Source organism: Chlamydotis macqueenii, chromosome 10 (assembly GCF_036417535.1).
Source record: "Chlamydotis macqueenii isolate bChlMac1 chromosome 10, bChlMac1.mat, whole genome shotgun sequence".
In the NCBI taxonomy this organism is placed as follows: domain Eukaryota; kingdom Metazoa; phylum Chordata; class Aves; order Otidiformes; family Otididae; genus Chlamydotis; species Chlamydotis macqueenii.
The window spans coordinates 2,417,588-2,438,490 of record NC_141565.1 but is presented as its reverse complement, the minus strand read 5'-3'; the positions used below and the strand labels follow the sequence as shown (position 1 = coordinate 2,438,490).

General features: G+C 41.9%; 1 protein-coding gene across 2 annotated transcripts in view; it reads left to right on the top strand.

Moving 5' to 3' along the window:
* The window catches only part of SYN2 (synapsin II), a 177,735-nt gene that overhangs the window by 120,849 nt on the left and 35,983 nt on the right, over positions 1-20,903 (top strand). The window contains exons 6-9 of one of the 2 annotated variants that reach the window (XM_086755662.1): positions 8,958-9,020; positions 11,389-11,531; positions 16,509-16,583; positions 20,228-20,330. The exons of the other annotated variant lie outside the window; for it this stretch is intronic. Of the exons in view, the coding sequence (XP_086611788.1) occupies positions 8,958-9,020; positions 11,389-11,531; positions 16,509-16,583; positions 20,228-20,330 (384 nt within the window). The remainder of the gene's footprint in view (positions 1-8,957; positions 9,021-11,388; positions 11,532-16,508; positions 16,584-20,227; positions 20,331-20,903) is intronic. 2 annotated transcript variants of the gene reach the window in all.

Below are 20,903 nucleotides of genomic sequence, written 5' to 3'. Positions count from 1 at the left end.
AATTACAAGGAATCAGGGATTTGAAATGAAAGCTGCAATAAAAGGCATTTTTTATTACTTCATCACAGATTTCATTTCAAATAACAAGGGGAAATATAGCAGTGGTGCGTGCTGGAGGCAAAGCTCTTTTTCCGCGCTCCCTGCTAATGCAAGCCCGCGGCAGCACAGAGCTGCGTCTGTATTTTCTGGCTCAGGTCATACATGGAACAGACATAAATACAAGAGTTAGTTTGGAAATCTTTTTCAGCTTCGGATCTCTTGTTGCTGTGGCAGTCCGGACGTGTGTAACATGTATGCAGCCTCTTTTTATACAGAAGTTGTTTCATGGGGGAGCAACGTTAGGTTAGATTAGAGAGTAAGAAAATGCACATCTAGGTTGACGTGCAGGACAGAACTGCTTAAGGGATTGCCTGTCTTGTCACTTCACCAATCAAGCTTAGGAACTGAAAAGTCACTAACGTAATTTGAACCATTTCAATCCAGACTTGTGTGAAAATGTATTTTCCTGAGGTTCAGGTGTACGCAAAGTAGCTTGTTGCCTTTATATAGGCATGTGCATGTTTCACAGCATCAGAATTGTTTTATTTTTGAACATTAAGAGGTCAGCTTTATAACTATTAGTGCTCTGATTCTTCTGGTTTTTTTCCAGATTTTTCTATCGCTAGATCACTTCTGTGTTGATTCAGATAATCTTCTTTTTTTTAATTGCAAACCACTTGTGGGGACAAAGGTGTTGCAGATTGATTTCCTGCTCCAGAGTCACTTGTTAGTGTCACTCATTACACTAAGATCATGTCAAACCTTGTGTTGACTTCAGCGCGTATGCGGTTCTGCTTTTCTTTGCCGAGAGGCGCATGGTGAGCTGCCTCTGCTGGCGACGGGAGCTGCTGCCGCTCCAGCCCGCCTTTATCTTCAGATGGTGTTTGCTTAAAACCAAATCGACCAGAGAAAGCACATCATCCGCTTGTTTATTGACTTAGCACTCTTCCTGCCTGCTTCTGGGAAAGAAAAAAAAAAAAAAAAAAAAGAATAAAAAGCCACCTTCATTATTTCACTTTTAATTTTCTTTCTCCAAAGTAAGCAGAGCAAAATTAGATTTAGTCTGATGCATATTCCACAAATAAATTACATGGAACTAGAGCGGTTAAATGAACTTTGCTTGGGGATTATTGGAAAGATAAATATTTAAACACTGAACTTGAGGTAAGTCGTGTTTATGCAACATCTGGGTTTTTTGTCACTACTTTCCCCCCGCCTCCCTCTTTTTTTTTCCTATTGTGGCTTTTCTGGCCAACTCAGCCATGAGGACATTAAAGCCAGGGTGAATACTACCTTCAAAAAACTGTGGTCTCTGTATTGTTGCCAGCAGAAGGCTTTTTTTTTTTCCTTTCAGCAGATTATCTTTGCCTAGTTTTATTTTTATATACAGCTTTGATTATGTTTTACATTGTATATTTTGCATCTTAGTTAGAAGAATTCAAAGTATATCTCTTGGAAATAAAGTAGCTTATACTATGTAACTCTAAGCATTGTTCAAAAATACTTGAATTGTGGAAGAGCTCGTAAACCAGCTTAAACTGTAAGGATTTATTTTAAATTAATAGACTTAGAGTGAAGAAGTCGTGGGATGACACTCTGGTAAGCCAGACTCACAAACTCCAGGGAATGTCAGAAATAGGAAAGGACAGGTGTTATTTCCATTGCGCTGGAACAAAGCGAACAGTGGCACATTTACTGTCCACATTTACTGGTTCCCTGAATAACCTTCACGTCAGAACACAGACAATGGCAATGGTGCCTGTAGATACTGTGCAAAAATATCAAACAAAAATGAGTCTTTCTACAGCAAAAAGCATGATAAGCAGATTTATTGAAATCTGTAGGTGGCCAGGTATTAGCGATTAATACAACAAAATGATACTCATCTTTTTAAGCTCGTAGTAGAAAGGATCTTCAATTGTGAAAGATGAAATGTTTACAAGCGATGATAATAATTACCCTTGCTGTTGTGATGTCAGTAAGAGAACTGTGACAGTAACTGGCTGTTTAGATTTTCATGCTGATCCAATGAGAAGTGTTTCCAGTTGTAAGTCAGCTTTATTCTTATCAGGTAACGCACGCGTGGCATTTATCGTCTCTAGAGTATGCTGCTCAGAAGTTACACCGCAACATCTGTAATTGTCAGGATTCAGCAGACAGCATCTCATTTTCAGACTTGACCCTAGTTAAGAGTGTATGGGCTTCATAGGTAGATAAAATAAAAAATGGCAGTATTCTGAGTGAGTAGTCGAGGTGTTTTTATGCAGAGACCCCTGGGCAGTGTTACCATCTCTAGAAATGCCGCACAGTGCCAGTACCCACCAGGTTTCCTAGGAGATAGAAACAAGGATGGGGGGCATTGTAGGTACTGACGCTAACAGCACCAGGTGTAGGCGGTTCTGTGATGTCAAAGTTGATGTTTAATCAGGCAATTCCTTCAAAAATTATTGTGGTAAAACAGTGTCACATCCTGCAGCTAGCTATGACTCCATTTGGGGGGGGGGGGGAGAAGTGGGATTTTTGACCAAGAGCCTTCGATTTGTCTCTAGTTTGGAGAAGAATAAACTGACCAGGCAGAAAATCCATCTGCAAGAAGGGGACGTCAGATCTCTAGTTGCTTCACGTTCACCGGTGTAGCGGTGCTGCCAGCCGCCTCTGCTTCCGGTGTCTGTGCTGGTTCTTTCTAAAACACAAGCTGGGTTTATTTTGTCAGGTTCACTGGAAGGACGTGACTCTTGCTGATAAGTTCAAGTAACAGGATTTTTTTTCCCCCTGCTGCTGCACTGGAGCTGCACGCACAGTGCACAAATTTCAGTGTGAAGGAAATCACAGCAATGGATTCAGCAAGGAGAGACGTATTCCGTACTTCTTAGTAAGAAACACTAGGGCAGACTGCTCATTCTGCGTTTTATTTTTCGTTAAGGTCCGTTCAAAATACAGGTAGCAGTTCAGTGTAAAAATGGTGCGGTTCTAGAGCGCAAGGTGAGCAGATAACCACTCCCGAGCTGGACAACGTCGTTAATTAACTGCGCAGAGGTCAGAGCTGGAGCATCTGTTTCCATTCCTCCCTTCCACGGAGCAGCCGTGGTATTGTTCATTGCCTTGGGTGGTGTGGTGGTTTGGTGGTTTTAAAATTTCATGCCCAGCTGCATCTTCCGAGTTCTTCAGCACGTACTGCGCGGCAGTGCCAGAGCAGTGATTTGCACAAACCAGCGTCCTGAGCTGGGCAGCAGTTGGCCCGCCACACGTCGCAGACCAGCGGGCACCCGGGTGTTGTGCATGGTGCTGAGTCCTTTCACAAACACGCTACATTTGGGCAACAGATGAAGTCTTCCAGAAGAATATGGATTCCTTCCGTTTCTCAACAAGAAAAAAAATCCTCTACCAACGTTAGAGAGAAGAGGAAGGGGTAAACTGTGTGTTTTCTCTTTAATTGGCTTTTCTTAATTTCTGGCTGGCAGGGTATGCCTGCTTTGGAAACCGAAATACATTCTGCATGCAGGCAGTTCAGCGCTTCACCCCTGCACATCTCCCCGTAGGAGGTCAGGAGCTTTCAGACCCCTCTGTGTTCGCAAAGTCTTCTGGAACTCGTGCTTTTCGTGGTTGTTGGGAGCATCAACAGCGGCTCTCACAGTATGTGCTTGTTCTTTTTGAGCACCTATATCGTTTGATCAGTGTCTTTTTTAACTGTTTTAATTCAGCAAGTTATTCTTATCTTCTAGCAAAAGCGAAGACCAGCAATTGCAGTGTTTTCTGAAACTGCTTGCATTTCCTGCATTTCCCTGTTACTAATATGTGGGATCAGAACAGAAGATAGAGCAGCCATAAATCTTTTATGAAACAAATACATCCCACACACTGAAAATATCTTGGCGTTTCAGAAGAGCAATACAGTATTATTTTGCAGATTTCAGGCATTTAAAGTAGGTTCTGACCAGTAACTAATGAATCTTTGGACCTAATTTGTGTTTGAATCCAATTTGCAAATCATCCTAGCAATGTGGAGAAGGAACGTTTGACCTAATAATTTACATCAACGGAAGAGTAAAAATCCAAAGCATTGGAAGCCGTAATGAGGATTATTTGATAACGCGCTGCTCCCAGCACCAGCGGTTTTGGAAAGCGTTGTGGTCTCACGCTAGCTAACCCAACCGGTGAGAGACTTGATGACATGACAAACATGCTTCCGTGATGTATTTCAGAATGATTTGCTGGGAATGCACACTTGCCTTAATTAGTGTTTATTCAGCAACTCCAGTCACATTTCTCCCTGGATTTAGTAATTCCATCTGTTTGAGATAGGTTTCGTGTCTATTTGTAACTCTCAGTAGTTTCGTTCAGCTGTGATTACGTTGCTAGTTGCCTGGCAGTAGTATGGGAAACTAAAAGAGCAAATGGAAAATTGGAGAAACAAGGTGTGTCGTGAGTTCCTGCTGTGCTCTCTTTGCTCTTATCCATCTGAAATGAACAGATGCAGTGAAAAAATGGATGGAGAATCCATGACTGTGAGACGTTGAGGGGTTACTGTCTGTATTGTTATCAGTAATTTGAAAGAATTAAAGAATATTACAGTTGGAAAGTATGAGCCATACATTGACCTCCAGTTTACCTGTGGAGATTGTGGCGTCCAGATCTCACGGTATTTAGCAGCTCTACCAGTGAAGCCCCAGTTTGAGCCAGTTTGTCGGCTGCTGCACTCATTTTAGAAAAATCACTCCTGTAAGGACTGCATCAATCAACTTCAGCTGTGTTCATCTTAAAAAAAGACTACAGAATCCATTCTAGTGACATTCATACATCACCGTTAAAAATTATTTTCAACTGCACTGCCTTGAAAAAAAAAAAAAAAAGAATGATAGTTATGTAAAATAAAGTGTCAGTAACGAGTTACGCGGCATGCAAATGAGCTGTTGAATGAAAAATGCTAATATGAGTTATTTGGGTAGGGAAAAGATAGACATGTTATTGAAAGCATGAAGGTTTTTCAGACAGGATATTACAGTCCCATTTTAAACCCTTATATACTGTTGTATTTCCATTACAGATTTAATCATTTCTAATATTTCATCCCTCCTTCTGCTTCTCCCCCAGCCTCGACCCCCTGCACAGCGCAGTTAGCCCAGACAGGGTTAGACTGGAACACAGACTGGTGCCCAGTCTGCCAAGAGGTTTTAACATGTGACTGCTGCACTCGTTAACGCCCACGTCAAACTTATAACACCATTAGATTTTCCTGGTCGTTAATGATGTAAATTTAATTCATACTATTAATATGTGATGGCAACCACTAAAACATGCCATTTCATGAAGCATCCTCCATGCTAAATATGTCTCAGTTTGAAACATAGGGATCTAGAGTTCCGTTACCCAGAGTTTAAAAGGAATCTGCTCCAAAAGATTTTTTTACTACTGCCTATTACGTGCAAAACATAATCTACTTTTGCTCTCCTAAGGAATATGTCTTCAAGTTCACAGATCAAAGTAGTACCTGCTACTGGTAGTACCTACTGCTGGTAGTAACTAGCTCTAAGCATGGGAGTGAGCCATCCAACTGATTCTGAGTTAGGTTTGTGTTGAAATGAGACCATTTATCCTTAAAATGGCAATGGCAGAAGATAAAACCACAGAAACGAAAGTGTATGGACTGAATCTGTCTTTGTAGTTTTTGGGAGCGGATCAAACATGTTCCTACTCAGCGGTGTTATTTTAATTCCTGAAATCATACTAGCAAGTGTCAGCAATGTATCTCGACTGTTGTGCCGATGGGTTCCTACAAAGAGCCACGGCAGGTTTTCCAGTTGCTCCTGAGATTTATTACCAATACAATCGTATTCATATGTAACTATGGAAAATTGTCTTGCATGCTTGACATGTATTCTGTTTTCTCTCTAATTAATAATTATAGTTTATTGCATTGTTATTTAAGTCATAATAGATTTAAAAAAAAACTATTCCGATGTATTTCCTGTATATTGTATGGATGTGCATGGGTTGATGCAGTGTAGTCACTTCCATCTCTCATACGTACGAACTCGACAGATTTCTTAATGCAATTTCTGCTCTTGGTCATTTCTGACTCTTTTCCCTCGTTTTTTTAAGAATTTATATTCTTCTGAATTTGAGAAAACCTGTGAAAAATAAGCAATATTTGTGTAAAATGGCCTTCTCCCCCCAACAATACATTGCGAAGAAAACGTGCGATGAGTCCTGTTAGCATTGGCTGTGCTTAAAGTCGGTCCGTGGTTAGATGCGAGGTCTCTTTTCAAGGGATCTCTCTCCTGAGTAACTAGAACATAAACGGAAAGGGAACCGGTGGAGCCGGTAAGTTGTCAGTGACTCTGTCGCAGTTGTACTGTACGTAGTGTTTGCCCAGATGTGTGGAAAGCCTGGAGACTGCCCGTTCTGTTCAGACAGAAATTAATGTGGCAGCAATGGTAGTGGGAAGACGGTTGGACTAGGTGATCTTACAGGTCCCATCCAACCATGGGATTCTATGATTCTATGATTCTAATGTAAGAGGAGGTCGGTGGAGTGAGGACTCAGATGGAGTTTTCTGTCATTTCAGTAATTATTCCTGGGTTCCTGGTCCTCTCGCAGCGGTAGATACAAACAAGGGAAGGGCTGGGACATACTGAATATTTGGCTGCCTGGTTTTTCTCTGTCTGATGGCAGGGCTGCGGTATTCAGCGCCTGTTTCCCCCGCAGCCAGCTCTTCCCTCCGGCCGTGCTGGGCTGTGCCGTACCGCACGGAGCCTTGGTACTGGGCTCCAGAGCAAAACCAACTCTCTTGCCTTGAGTGATGTGAGCGCTTTTTTTCTGAGGAAAAAGCAGAGCTTTTCTTTTTTATTTATTTTTTTATTTGTTCCTGTGGCCCACAAAGATTCCGCAGCTTTGGAATGATGGGGAAATACGTGCCCCTCGTAATTACAGGGGTGCCATTTGCATTGCTGTAGTTAGGGGTCTGCCAGCCTTTCCATCGCAAACCCCGGTTCCGTGGTTTGTAGTTCAGTCATAAAAGTGTGGTGCTGCCCTTACGAATCTTGAGTCAGGCAAGGATTTGTTCCTCTTCCTCCCCTCAAAAAAATCGAATTAAAAAAATCACTGATTTTAAAATGCAAAAGCAATAAATAAGTGACTAGATGTTGACTGTGCAGGACTTTGCGTTCCTACAGTCCAGCAACAACTTCATTTTCAAATTGCAGTAGAGGTGATCTTTACTGTATAATGCTTTTGGCTGTTTTGAAACTAATCCATTTTTTCCTGCTTATGTGCCTTAACTAAAATGGGTTAGATTTAAACAGATCTGTCGAAAGCAATTAAATGTGTTTTGCGTATAAGGACAAACTCTTGAAATGGTTCCTAAACAAAAGTTAAAGAAAAGACTTTCAAAGTTCTCATAGTTACCAATTCCTACGGTGTAAGTCTAGGTACTCAGAATTTCCGCAAAAAAATTCCGACATTTCATCAGGCTTTGAAAACTCGGGTGTGTTAAAGAGCAGAGCCAAAGATCCCTCCTTTGCCTTCCCGGCAGGCAGAGCGGGAACAGAGATTCTGTCAAAAAGCAGCAACTTGGCTTTGTTTCCTTACGTGTCCTTTGTATGTTTTAAAAAAAGAAGTCAGAGCAAAACAATATTGCATTGGTGTGCATTTTAGGAAAGTCAGAGAAAGTCCATTTAAAAAAAATTTAAAAATCAAAAAAGAGATTCATGGTTGTGCTGGGAAGCTGACGGTCAGTTGTGTAGGACATGTGCCTTGCAGTGAATGCCGCCTGTTCTCCTGCAGATTGGCCTTTCAGTGAAAGTATTTTTAAAGCAGGCATCCTTGAGTCATGTTGAAAGTAAATGTTTAAAATATAGGAAAAGGGGGTGTGAATTGTAATTAGCTTTATAACCCTGCAGGTAGGTTTGGATGTTACTAAAAGCCAGGTGACCTTCCTGTTCTTTGTCTCTTGATCTTAATGTCAATACTGACCATCCCACGATATTTTCCATGTAAGTACCCTTGGATTGTGTTTACGGTGTTAACGCTTGGTACTAATGGAAGGTTTCAGACCCCATAACGCTTACACTGCTGCTGCTGCCCAGTTTAAATACATGCTGAGGGTGTTCCGTTTTCTTCTTTCTGGTTACAATCCTGCCAAGTACTGGTATTTATGTGTGGTAGATAGAGGTTCAAGCTATGTACGTTGGAGGTGGAAGAAAAAGAAGTGACAGCTGTACCTGTGACTGGAACACCTGAAACATCTTCAAATGAATGACAGAAAAAAAAAAAGGTTATTCACAGAACTTTGAGTGACAGAACCATTAACGTTTGATTAAATAAAGCTTATTCATATGCTCTGCATGTTTGATTTCCTCATCAAGGGCTGAATTATTACTTGCATTCCATGCGGAAGCTGGAGCTTTCCCTAGAGGGCTTGCATATTCTGTAACCAAAGCTAGGATCAGCCTTTAAATAAAGATTTTTTTGGTGAATTAGACATCATTGCTTTCATAGGTGGTCACAAAAAGAATTTCCAGCCTTGCTAAATAAAGGAAATCTAGGGGAAAAACGTGATTAATTTGACATCATTAATGAGCATAACCTTGGAGAATGTGAGTTTATGGCTCAGAAAACACAGTAGCAAAACATAAGATATGAAATAGCAGAAATTCAGTGTAAAAAGTGAAGTTAAAGACATACCAAAAGTGGAGATAGAAGCACACCAATTGTATTGGGGATGGCACAGCACTTGGAGAGCACACACCATGGTTCCCCAGAACACGGAGCCTTACGCGGATGAGTAACGTGTTCATGTACCCCCTGGTAGCACCAGCTTGGCTGCGCTGTGGTTATGCTTAAATAATTGTCATCAGTTATGTGGCTTAACGTTGTAACTCGTGGCTGCTCTCTCTAATACGTCGTTTTTGTTTCCCCAGCTCACAATGCCCACATTTCCGGTTGTTGTGAAGATCGGACATGCCCACTCAGGCATGGGAAAGGTGCAGATGCTACTTATTGCATGTTAGGAGCCGGGTGTTTGTCTGAAATAATCTGCATGTTCTTTCATTTCCTGGGTATTTTAACTTTTCCTTGTCCAACTTCTGTCTGAGATCCCTACCCTTGCAAATCTCTGCTTGTGTATTGTTCAAGAAAGCAGCTCTCACTAGGAAAATACAAACCCACGTAGAGTATTTTCACATTGGTGCCTTGTCAGTTTACGGCGTGTCCTACGTGGGACGTCCTTTGAAACTTGCCGAGATGCTTTCTTGAAGCAGAACCTTATTTCCTAATTTAGCTGACTGCAGTGAAACTATTTAAGAGGCAAAGTCTGTTTGCACAACCCAACTTTTTGGACCTGGAAATAGAGGAAGGTTTGGCCTTCGTTATTAGTTTGATACTGAATTTTTCTTCATTTCCTGCCTTAACATGTTCTCTGCGATTGTTTCATACCGCTGTATAACTGCTGCTTTCTTTCTCCAAAGTAATTGCATTTCAGTGGTGAGTACAGTTGTTTTGATATCACTTATCTCACAATGATGGGTCAATGGGACGGGGTTTCAATCCCGCTTTCATTGGTATCCGCGAAAATTTCTGGTCATCGCAGATTAACCGCATCCTCTCACTGAAAACACTTCAGTGCTTTAAGTGGTTTGGATTTTAAAACAAATCATCAGAGAATAGTTACATTTATCATCTTGAATCTCCAGAAGCCTCATTAACATAATATTCGGCACTGGCAATAGAAATAGAAAGCTGATTTAATTGTATTTTGTTCGGTAATTATGCATGTTGTACTGTATGTTATGTTCTTTTGCCTATGACTGTTCTGCCTTTGTACTTGGTAAGTCAGTGGAAATCCAGCAGCCAGTTTAATTGACAGCAGAATTAACCGCTAATTACTTAAACTGCCCTTTCTGTGAAGTATTAGAATGTTTATACTGTACTTCCAATGCACAGCTCTCATTAACAGCAAAGGGAAATAATGCCCAGAAATATTCAACGTATCAAATGTCTAGAAATAAATCTCAACTTTTTAGCTGTAAAATATTTTAAATCCTTGAAGATTAAATGCCAATCTTTTGTAGAGAAACACTTCCCATCAGAGTCCAGGTAAAGGTTCTCCTCGTGCCCAGTGCTCCCTCCAGGCGCTGCTGGGAGCAGCGGTTCCACTGGGCGTGATCAGACCCGCACGTGCTGTTACGTTTTCAGAAACTAAGATGAAACCAGGCATCGGGTCTGGTTTTGTGGCTCTCAAATGGCAAATTGCTCTGTATTGTTCTCCATCTGAGAGCTGAGAGCAAACGCTTATGCCTTATGGCTCCTTTCAGTGTCACCAGCCCCCGTGTAAGAGGCAGGGCCCACCTCTGCTGTGGCACCCTGGCCGCGGGTTCCCACGCAGCACCAGGTGGCAGTGGAAGCAGACAAGGCGCTGGGCTTGCAGAGAGTTGCAAACCCTCCTAATACTGGATAACATGAGAAATACTACTCCCTGCTTCTTTCGTCACCTTTCTGCAATGTACAGGTCAAGGTGGTGTGGGAGTTCCAGTTTCCCTCTCCCATTTTCTGCTAGCCCTAAGACTTCTGAGTCACTTTTTCTCCCCGCTTCAGCCAGCTTCCTTAGAGTCAGCTGGAGAGATGTGCCCTGCCTGTCCAAAAGTAGTGCCTCTGCCCTCCATCTCTCCTCCTTCTCCCTCTCCCCCTTACTCAATATTCCCCGCTTTTCCACCTCCCTCTAACGTCCAGACGATAAAGTTGACGGGTTCAGTACCAGCTTAGCACAGTGTTCCACAACTAGGAAACCCTGCTCCTAGAAAGCCTGACTCCTTGGAGACAAGTGGGAAAAATGAGAAAAACTGGTTCTGCTGCCTTGAACCAGCCCTCCGTGCTCTGGGCGAATGCGGCCCATCAGGTTATCGTGACCCTTCCTCTCCTCCCTCCTGGGAGACACGTAACGTGAGAATATGTGGTGGGCTCCCTGTACGCTCGGTTACACGAGCAATTTACGGCATCAGCAAGAACTCTATATAAATTAGTGTTGTGTTATCACACCTTGAAAAGTTCTAAAGCCTGCAGATCTAAAATTAACAAACACCCCTTAAGTAAACTGAAAAACAAAATAAATGCCAGTGTCTGCAAGTTGCTGTCTACAGATGGACAGGTAATATTTTGCCTGGGATAACAGGCAGGGCTGTGCAGGGCTGTTCTGGAATCTAGAAATGAGAGAAAATATTCAATACTCTCTTAAAAATGATGCTGTCACAAACCATACTTCTCATGAATGCCATTTGCAACTGAATTCTATATTTGATTCCTAATTGCTCTTTTTTCTTTTGTATGTGCTCTTTGCCTGTGGTACGCTGACTGCAGATCAAGGTAGACAACCACTACGATTTTCAGGACATAGCCAGCGTGGTAGCGCTTACTCAGACCTACGCCACTACCGAGCCCTTCATAGACTCCAAATACGACATCAGGATCCAAAAGATAGGCAGTAACTACAAAGCATACATGTGAGCCCACAACTTATGTTCTTTCATTCTTTTGTTTCACAATTGATAAGCACCAGTAAGATGAAGGCTGTTGCGCGAGTTTCTGAGCTGCTGTGGTGACTCCATGCCTCCATTGTCGTACTCTCAGCAGAGACAGAATTTTAGATTTTAGATTCTAGATTTATCAAGAATTTTTTTTTAAGTTGATTGTGACCGGGAGGAGGAGAATAAGACACCAGGTGAGCCTGCCAGAGTGGGTTTCCTCCTAACCTTTGTTTATTTTTTCATTTAAAGAAAGGAGCAGTTGGAAGGGTATTTGTTTTTGTAGAGGACTTGTTAAATCAAGTTCCTTTGTATCTTTTCACCAACTTAGGGTCAAATTTTCTTCTCCCTCTAAGGATATTCAGATGGCATTCATTCACACAAACCTGAATCGTAACACTTTGATGGGACAAAGTACTCTCCTTTTAACGTAATCCATGTAAGAAAAGTTCCAATCTTGCAATGGCCTTCACAGATACGGACGAAAATCTCTCCTAATTTCAGAATCCAGGTGTTTGTTTAAAGATATGACTATTTGAGAAGCTAAAAAAAGGCTGTCTTAATTTCACAGACAGCATTAAGCTAGAGCAGCAAAACAGGTTATCATGTAGCTGAGCTGTGGAAACTGTATTTATGCACATTTTTACTCCATTTCAATTATCAAGTGATGTCATCTGACATACACTCGTTTCATTCATGTTTTTAAGACAAGTTAGATAATCTCATTTATTTCTGCCTTCATGCTTACAATTCTGAGGCAGGAAAAATAGAATAAAACATGGATAAAAATACACATGTGCATTTACATGTGCACATCCACGTACACCCACAAAGATGTTTCTCTAGGAACTCCTGTAGCATTGGAGGGATGAGAGATTTCGTGTATGTTGACATTCGTAAGGTACGGTCAAGTTCTTTATCAGCAAAATAACTGAACTCCAAGCAAACCATAAATACTGAGAGAAGCAAAAGTTGGAGCTGGGTTAAAGAAAACGCATAACAATGTTTTATCATATTAAAGGCAGAGTTAGAATTAAGTGTCAGGTAGTTTAGGAACAGCCAACAAGCTCTCTGAGAAAGCAGAACCTTTTGCCCGAGGCAGGGGAAGGGGCAATGTATCTCCTTAGGTTGGCATTGGAAGACCACCTACTCTTGACTTCTCCCCTAAGATGTTACTGTCACAAGATCAGAACTGTGTGAGTAACTGCTGGCCTCTCCTGACATGTGACTTAAGAGGGTTTGGGGAAAGAAGATCAAAGATTGGGCCTTTCAGGAACAACTCAGTAGTTCATCTGCCTCTCGCTGTACCTCTGAGGGGCCTCATGAAAGCACAGCACAGGACGGGGTGGGAATCCTGTTCTCAGGTCAGCTCCATCCAGCAGTGTGGACACTCAGTCCTTCTGCTTTGTTTTGAACTCATGACTGTCTACATTTTGCCAAAACAGTGTGTTGGAAATTCAAGTTGTACGCAGTGACCAAGGCAGAACACTGCAATAGCTCGTGAGGAGTGGGAGGTTTCTGGAGTCCTTTGTGGTGACTTGCAGTGTTTTCAGTGTTGCAGGACAGAAACCCTGTAATTCAGGCTCCCTACAGAATTTTAGGTGTGCTGGGTCTATCCCACCTCTCCCTACAGGCAGTAAGAATCACAAACAAATGCTTCTGAATGATGCAGCATTTAGTCCCTGGCTTCTCCAGGACAGTTCATTCCAATTTTGCTTGTCTCACATTGGTGTTCCAGACTGTTGACTTTTTCTGGCTTTCTTCCGTATCTGGAGACATCTAGGTTACTTTTTCTAGTAGCACCACACTCCTACACCCCAAGGTCACCTCTCTCCTGTCTATCCAAACCTTTGGTCCAGTCCCACTGCTTTCCCAGACCTTTCTGTCTCCCACTCCTCACCCCTTACCCGTAACCTTTTTTGTTGCCCCATGTTCTCCCTCACCCTCTTTATTCCCCTCGCTGGCATTCAACAGCCGCCTGCTTCCTCTGCTTCCAGTCAACGGTCAGCCTTCTTCCTCTGCCTCAGACCTTTCCGTACAACAACCACCGCCTCTCCAAGGCTAGGGTAGTACTTTTCTCTCCTGTCGGTGCTTTGACGGGCAGGTTTCTTGTGTTGTGCTGCCCGTCTCTCCCCTCCTCTGTTGTTCGTAATAAACGGGGTTGATCTGCCGCTGTCTTACAGCTCCCGAGTGGCAGGGCTGTCACATTTTTTAGTTTGACTTGACATGCAAATGCTGTTCAGTCTCTAGAATAATTTCAGAAGAGCCAGCCACGGTAAATTTCTCATTTCCAAACATAAATGTTTCTTCTTCACAGAAGAAGCAGTTGGCCTAAGGGACAGTGAGAATAAGTTAAAATGACAGCCTGCTCCTCCTACCTTTTATTTATTTTTAAGTTTCTACTCAGAAACTGTGGGTTCATCCAAATGCTAAAAGCCTAGCAATCATTTTTGCTCTAGATTCTTTTCTACAGTTAAATCACACCAAAAAAAAATGAAATACCAATCCGTTGTTACAAAGCATCATGAAAAGGTGATCTACCAAATGTCTGTAAAATTCTTCAGATGCATGCGTATACATGGTGTCAGTAGAATATTGTTTTACAGCTGGTTCTCATTTTGTTCTGTGACACAGGAACAGAGTACTTAGAGAGCCACCACAAAAAATACCAGCTGAACATTTGTTTTTGTAGTTTGAAGAGAGTTATTAAGAGCTTCACTTTTATAATTCTGTGGGAAATTGTGGTATAAGTGGATCCATGACTCACAAAACACTGGTGCTTATCATCTGTCAGTAGAGATTATGGCCAAAATGCAACACTGGATCCCTCCAAATACCGCGGCTCCTCAAAATGTTTTGTGGCGCATGCTAAACTGCACTTGGTACCATTACAGAATTCATCCGACTTCAAGGAAATAGAGTTAAAGGGTCACAGACAGTGAAGAAAAACAGAACTACAAAAACACTACATCTAAATCTCCTCTCCAAAAGGAATATTCTGAACGCATAACTTAGTGTACTTTGATCAAAAAGTCGATAAAACAAAAGTAGAGTGCATCAACCAAAGAAAGACTGTGCTATAGAATAAAACCCCTAAGCAGTCAACCTAGCCAAGAATTGTCGGGAGACTTCCTACGTATTTTTCTGATGACAAGTCCCTGTCCAGGCAATTTGGATTGTGTTCTTTAAACGGCAGTAAATAAAGCAGAAAGGTGTTTGAAAAAGGGAAAGCTCAAGTTGCTATGAATTGTTTATACTAATCATAGTTCCTTTTTCCTCAATTTGAAAAGAGTTCTTCCTGCTTTGCAAAGACCAAATCAAGTGAAGAAGGGTGGGGACCCTACGGATTTCAGTAGAGGAGGTCATACCTGAATTATAGAAGTCATTGCTAAGGTTTATTGTGCTCGATGGTCTGGCCAGGTACTTTTGCATCACTTGACCAATGGCACAGTCCTGTTGTTTTCGAGTTTTTTGGTGTCACAGACGTAGCATCGATGGCTCCAGCCCACACGCTATTGAGAGCACAGGTCCGTGTCTGTAGCATTTCTCTCATCTGGTCCCTACGGCATCGTTAGAGCCAGCCAAGTGTCCAGTCTTGAGAGCTCTTCAGGTTCAACAGGGGACCTTTCATGCTGTGGAGTGACAGCATGGCTCAAAGCAAACCATTTTTTCTTCTCTAGCCAGTAGTGCGGAGATTACGTCCGTGCAGCTAAGGATCTTGCACTAAATACTTGGTAAAAATCTTCAGGACATTTTTTTTTGTTTTGGTTTGGTCACATCTTGCTTCCTGAAAGACCTGAAGTGTTACCTGCTAATGAATGCCTTTGAGAAGTCGCAGTAGAGTTGAATTGTGATTTGTGAGTACTGTATGTCTGTAGAGTAGTAATGAACTTAATTTATTTTGTAAGTACACATATAGAAACAAACATCACTTGAAAAATGAAGCAGAAATCCCAAAATAACTGGGCAAAGCTACCTTACGCGCAGCACTCAGCGTGCACCTTCCCCTTGCACTGGTTTCTCCCACATCAACAAAGAATATAGCACCTCACAAGAACTTGATACTCCAAAATTCAGCTGAATTTATGAGGCTCCCATAGAAAAGAAGTCAGCATTTCCCCAGAATTGCTACTGACCCTTGTAATTAGGTTAATAGAAAAGTGGAGATAAAACTATAGCTGCTGCCTAATTTACTTTTAATACATTACAGATGTTCCTATTATTTTACTCACTGGAAACACTTCATAATTTGTATCCTTAGCCTATTCCCAGTACAGCATTTAGGTTTCGGAAAATAGTAATCTTCTCAGCCCTGGTAGCAGTCCTAAAGTCTGAGGAGAAAAAAACATTATATGGATTTTTTTCTTCTTAGCAATTAAATAAAAGATGGTATACTCAAGCCTTGACATAAACTGTTTAGATTGTATAAGTAAACTAGCAAAGACTGAAAACTGGAGGAGAAACCGACATCCAGCTCTAAACCAGATCCAAGATCACTTCAGAGATGTTAAAAAGATGGATACCTTGATTTTCAAGTGGTGGGACCCAACTCTGCGGTGGTGCGGATTTGAAATGAGAAGCTGAAGCTTTGGTTTCTTGACATTTGCAGTAATAGTACGTTACAGGCTATTCAAGCATTTTATAACTGATAACAGCTTATTGCTAACACTTTCACTTAATCGCTGTAGCTTTTTCTAAAAAGAAACCTTAATGAATAAATGGGGAACACAAATTTCACAGCATGGTCATCCTTCATAACATGCCTACAGTGAAATGAGTGTTACTGAAAGTGCCATGCCTGTTAGACTTCCTCGCTCTGTAGATGTTCTGTTATAAGCTGCCAGAAACAAAAAGATGTGAATAGTGCCATACCATTCATGTGACAATCAGAGTAATTTAAGAGAGAGTGAAAACATAAAACCACTGGCTGTCTTTGTAATATTTTCCCCCTTTCAGGAGGACTTCCATATCTGGCAACTGGAAGACGAACACGGGCTCTGCAATGTTGGAACAAATTGCTATGTCAGATAAGTAAGTCGAGTCGCATGTAAAAGGTAATTTTAAAAAAGGCATTTTATTTTAAATGCACTTTTTAAAAATCACGTTGTTTCTGTGCAGTTCACAGTAAATGCATGGCTCCCATTCATTTGGGAAAACCCCTGTTGAATTAGATGGAGGAACATGAGCCACGCGTTCCCTATGACTTGTCTCAGAGACCCAAACTAAGCACCAGCTGTCGCTGCTTACGTGCAGCCTGGGATTCCTAAAGCCCTGTCTGCGCCTAGAAAGCTACCGGAATTCTGTTCAGAAAATTCCATTTTTCAGATTCAACCTATCAGTCATTTCCTCTGGTTCATTTGCCTCTCTTACCTAACAGCCTGACCCCATGCCACAGTGTTTTAAACTGTTCTCCTTTGACATTGTCTGTTATAACCAAGCAATCTGCTCTCAGCTCTGCCAGTTTAAGTCATACCTCTCTTTTCTACTTTCAGTCCCGCTGAATTGCTTATTGTTCATTTCTGACATTTCCACTAAGCTGCAGTGAGAGGCTTTTTGCCCTTAGGCTGGGCTATACAGAAGCTTATTTCCTTCCTGTCATCATTCCAGCTCTGTACTTTGGTTTACTGTGCTTTGCTTTTTCTCTCCCATCCTTGTGCTGGATGCTTTCGCAGTCCAGTCAGACTCATTCTGCTTGCAGTACTGTTTTGAAGCTCAGGTCTTCTCTTGACAGAGCTCTTCTCTCAATACCACTCATTTGCTTCACGGTGTGTAGACCTCATTTCCCTGAGAAATAAATCTGTGAGGCTTCTGGATGGCTGTGAATTTTCTTTTGTTCAGCTTCTCCCAAGATTGCTACCAGTGGAAGCTGAAAAGGCTCTGTACAATAAAAGTATCATTTAAAAGGTGCTTTAAAGTTCAACAGTAGTCTTTTTCTGGTGTGGTGTTTTGTTGTGTGCTTGGTTTTTTTTTAAGTTTGGAACCTACAACTTGGTCCCTCTTATGAGCTGAGGAAGTGAGCCATTGCCCGCCCTGAGAAAGGTGCAAACAAGCAAGACGGGAATTGCAGCTCCCTGCTGCCCAACCCCAGTCTAGACTGTGTCCTCGCTGATCACCCCTCTGGGAACGCAGCGGAGCCACATTATTTTCTCTTTCTCGTTCCCCTCCCACCTTCCTTTGGAAAGTGAGGTTGTGCTTCACTGAGGGGGAAAGGAAGGAGCGTGCTTTAGTGTGTGTAATTACAGTCCATGGGCTGTTCCGCTGTGAAAACACAGGCACTTCAGTTTTGCCGTAAGGAAAACCAAACAATACCGAGTACGGGCAATGAGTGCGAAATGCTAACTTTGCGTAGCTACCTCCCTTTAAATCTCCATCTGCTTTGTCTCTGCTTCTGTTTTTGAACGTAAGATAATTAGAATATAATAGGTATTTTCCCTTAAAAGAACTCTAGCCAACAAAACAAAACTCCTTTTCTGCTGATGAAGAGGAAAGCACAGAAAAGGTCCATGTTTTCTCCTCACAGAAAGGGGTGTGTGTCAGACAGCCCCGCTTTTGTTTGGTTACAGTCGGACGTGCGCACAGCAGAGCAAGGAAGAGAAGGGAAGATTGAAGTTTTCTGAAGAGCTGAAGTAGTTTAACCGCATACCAAAAGCAGTCACATCTGATGCATATGCATTTCGTTTCGAATGCATCTCATGAGTGAGGAAGACGTGTTACGAAAGCAGTGCCTGAATTGACATCGCTGGCTGAATACAAACCTTAGTCTAGAACTGTAGAAAAGAAGGAAGAATGTGGCACAGCGAGGGACAGTGCCGAGACAGGGATCGAGCACATTGCAATGTTACGTATTCTTCCTGACCCCCTGTTTCAGAGACGGGCTGCTCCCTAGATGGGACCAGAGGAACAGAGACCCGTGCTAACAGTGCACCCCTCAGCCGGCAGACCGGGTATTTCACCTCAGACACCCGGGGAAAAATACTTAACTATCTGTCGGTTCTCAGGCTGCTGCACATTATACTGGCTCTGGGAAAATAAAACCGTGACCTCTTGTCAAACCTACTGCGCGAGCCTCGCAGGCTGGTCCATCCAAGACCTCCCTTTCCAAATGTCACTGTGTTTTTCCAGCTCTGTGTTTGCTGGCAGAAGACAGACTATTAAAAATGCTTTCATAGATCTGATCAGTGTTTTGGTATTTTAAAGAAAATACCTTCATTGTTTTCATAGAAAGTCCAGATATTTACTGTTAAAGAGGAGTTTTGCTGTCCTCGTGACTTCCTAAGATACACATTGGTACTTTACAGCAAAAAAAAAAGTAATTTATAAACAAGTGCATGCAAGCAGTCCAGTCAGTCAGTGCATCTACAGATGTTGAAATTGTCAGGCATCCAAAGAAACCTCTCATTTTGGACAAAAAACATGTTTCTCACAGGAAAAAATAAATACTTTCATTGCTAAAATATTACCATCAGGATTTTTTCAAACAGTTGAATCAATTTCTTTGCATTCTGCTTAAAAGAAAAACTTTTCCACTGGAACAGACTTGATAGAAGAAAATACAAAGAATGTGACCTAGTAAGTTTACTTGGAAGGGATGCGGTTACTGAAGATACGTGTATGTGAATAAGGCGCTCAGCCCAGCAGCGAGTTTTCTTTGATCCTGCAGTGAAGTCAAATGCCATGTTTATTACATCTTTTTTTTTTTTTTTGCAATGGAAAATACTATGATGTGGCAAATCCATCATCAGATAAACTGTCCTGTGAGTCCGTCCTGCCGTGGAACACACACACAGAGCTTACACCCCTCAGAGCGCTCTCAGCGAAGTGCTGTCACTGGCAGTTCCGGGCTTGAGTTTTACTGCGGTTGTCTGCAGCCCTACATGAAGAATGTGCTCCTTGTCTGCACACTACGTAACATCTACGTAGGGTCGTACGTCTGTTTCTCTTCCATCATCTTAAGGGTTGCTTTGTCGTGATTTTTCTTTTGCCTTGTTAAGTGATGTCCATTGTTGCTACTTCAGAATACGGTTGGGTCCATAATTTAAGACAGAGACTCCCATTTAGTTTTCCTGATGAAAGAATAAAACCCGTCCGTAATTAAGTACACTATCAGATGTAATAGGCTGGAGGATTGGCACACCTGAATCTCTGCACAGATGCACAAGTCTTAATTTCACAGGAAAGCAGAAGCCCTGTTCCCTGCTTTCTAAAAGCCCTTGGCATCACCGAAGCCACAAACCCCAGTTGGGTGATAAATCCCCCTTCTGTGGAGTTCTCACGTACAGTACGGCACAACCAGCAAGCTGTACGAGCGGGGGGGCGCTGGAAATGCAGGACAGGATCAAGTGAATGCTCCTGGTGCTCCAGTGTGGCTTGTCTGCGGGTTACTCACAGTTCAGAGCAGGCACAGATATGTCCCAGTATAAACTAGGACAAGACCCAGCGTAACACTAGGTCCGGACACAGAGCCAGAGCTTTTCTGGATTCTGCTGGGAAAGGTGGAGTAACAAAGGCAGTATCTCTAAGCTACTATGCTAGGAAACGCAGATTCAGTAAAACTGGCAATGTGGTGAAAATTCTGAATTTAGAGCAAGCATTCTATAAAATATACTATTAGGTTAAGCCTAGAAAAATGAGAGCCTGATGAGAGACTCACCAAAAAAATTATTTCTGTGAAACAGGTACAAGCTTTGGGTTGACACTTGTTCTGAAATATTTGGTGGTTTGGACATCTGTGCTGTTAAAGCTGTACACGGAAAGGACGGAAAAGATTATATTTTTGAGGTAAGCAATCATATTCTTTCCAATATATGCTTTTATATATTACAAACAGCTAAGTAAAGAACATCTGTGATAGTCAGGCAGGGGCTTATTTGTGTTTCAGGAAAGGGTGTGTATTTTTGAGCAACATTTAAATCATGATACAAAGCCACACGTCCAAGTTAGTGGCAACGTTTGCTGGAAAATGTAACCATATAGCTGGTAATGTCTTTTAGTGTTGGAGGAAATGTACCCAAACTACAAAACAAAACCAAATGTGGATGTCACATTTTCCCAGCCCTCATGATTTCTTTCCTGAGCAGGCTTACCAGTTTTTCCTGGAAGGTTTATAGATAGCACTATCCCAAGGGAACCCCAGCAAAATTATACCTTTACATGGAAAGGGAAATTAAGAATGAAGTGGAAACAAATTTACTTTTTTCTAGCCTAAATGTTACCTTTAAGATCTGATTCCTCATGAATCAGAAGTTTCTGCTGTAGATAGTTTTGAGAAGTTTAAGTTTTTCATTTACCATAAGTTTATTATGGATGAGTATAACTTGGTCTAACCATAAAACCTGCTGTCATCACCTGCCT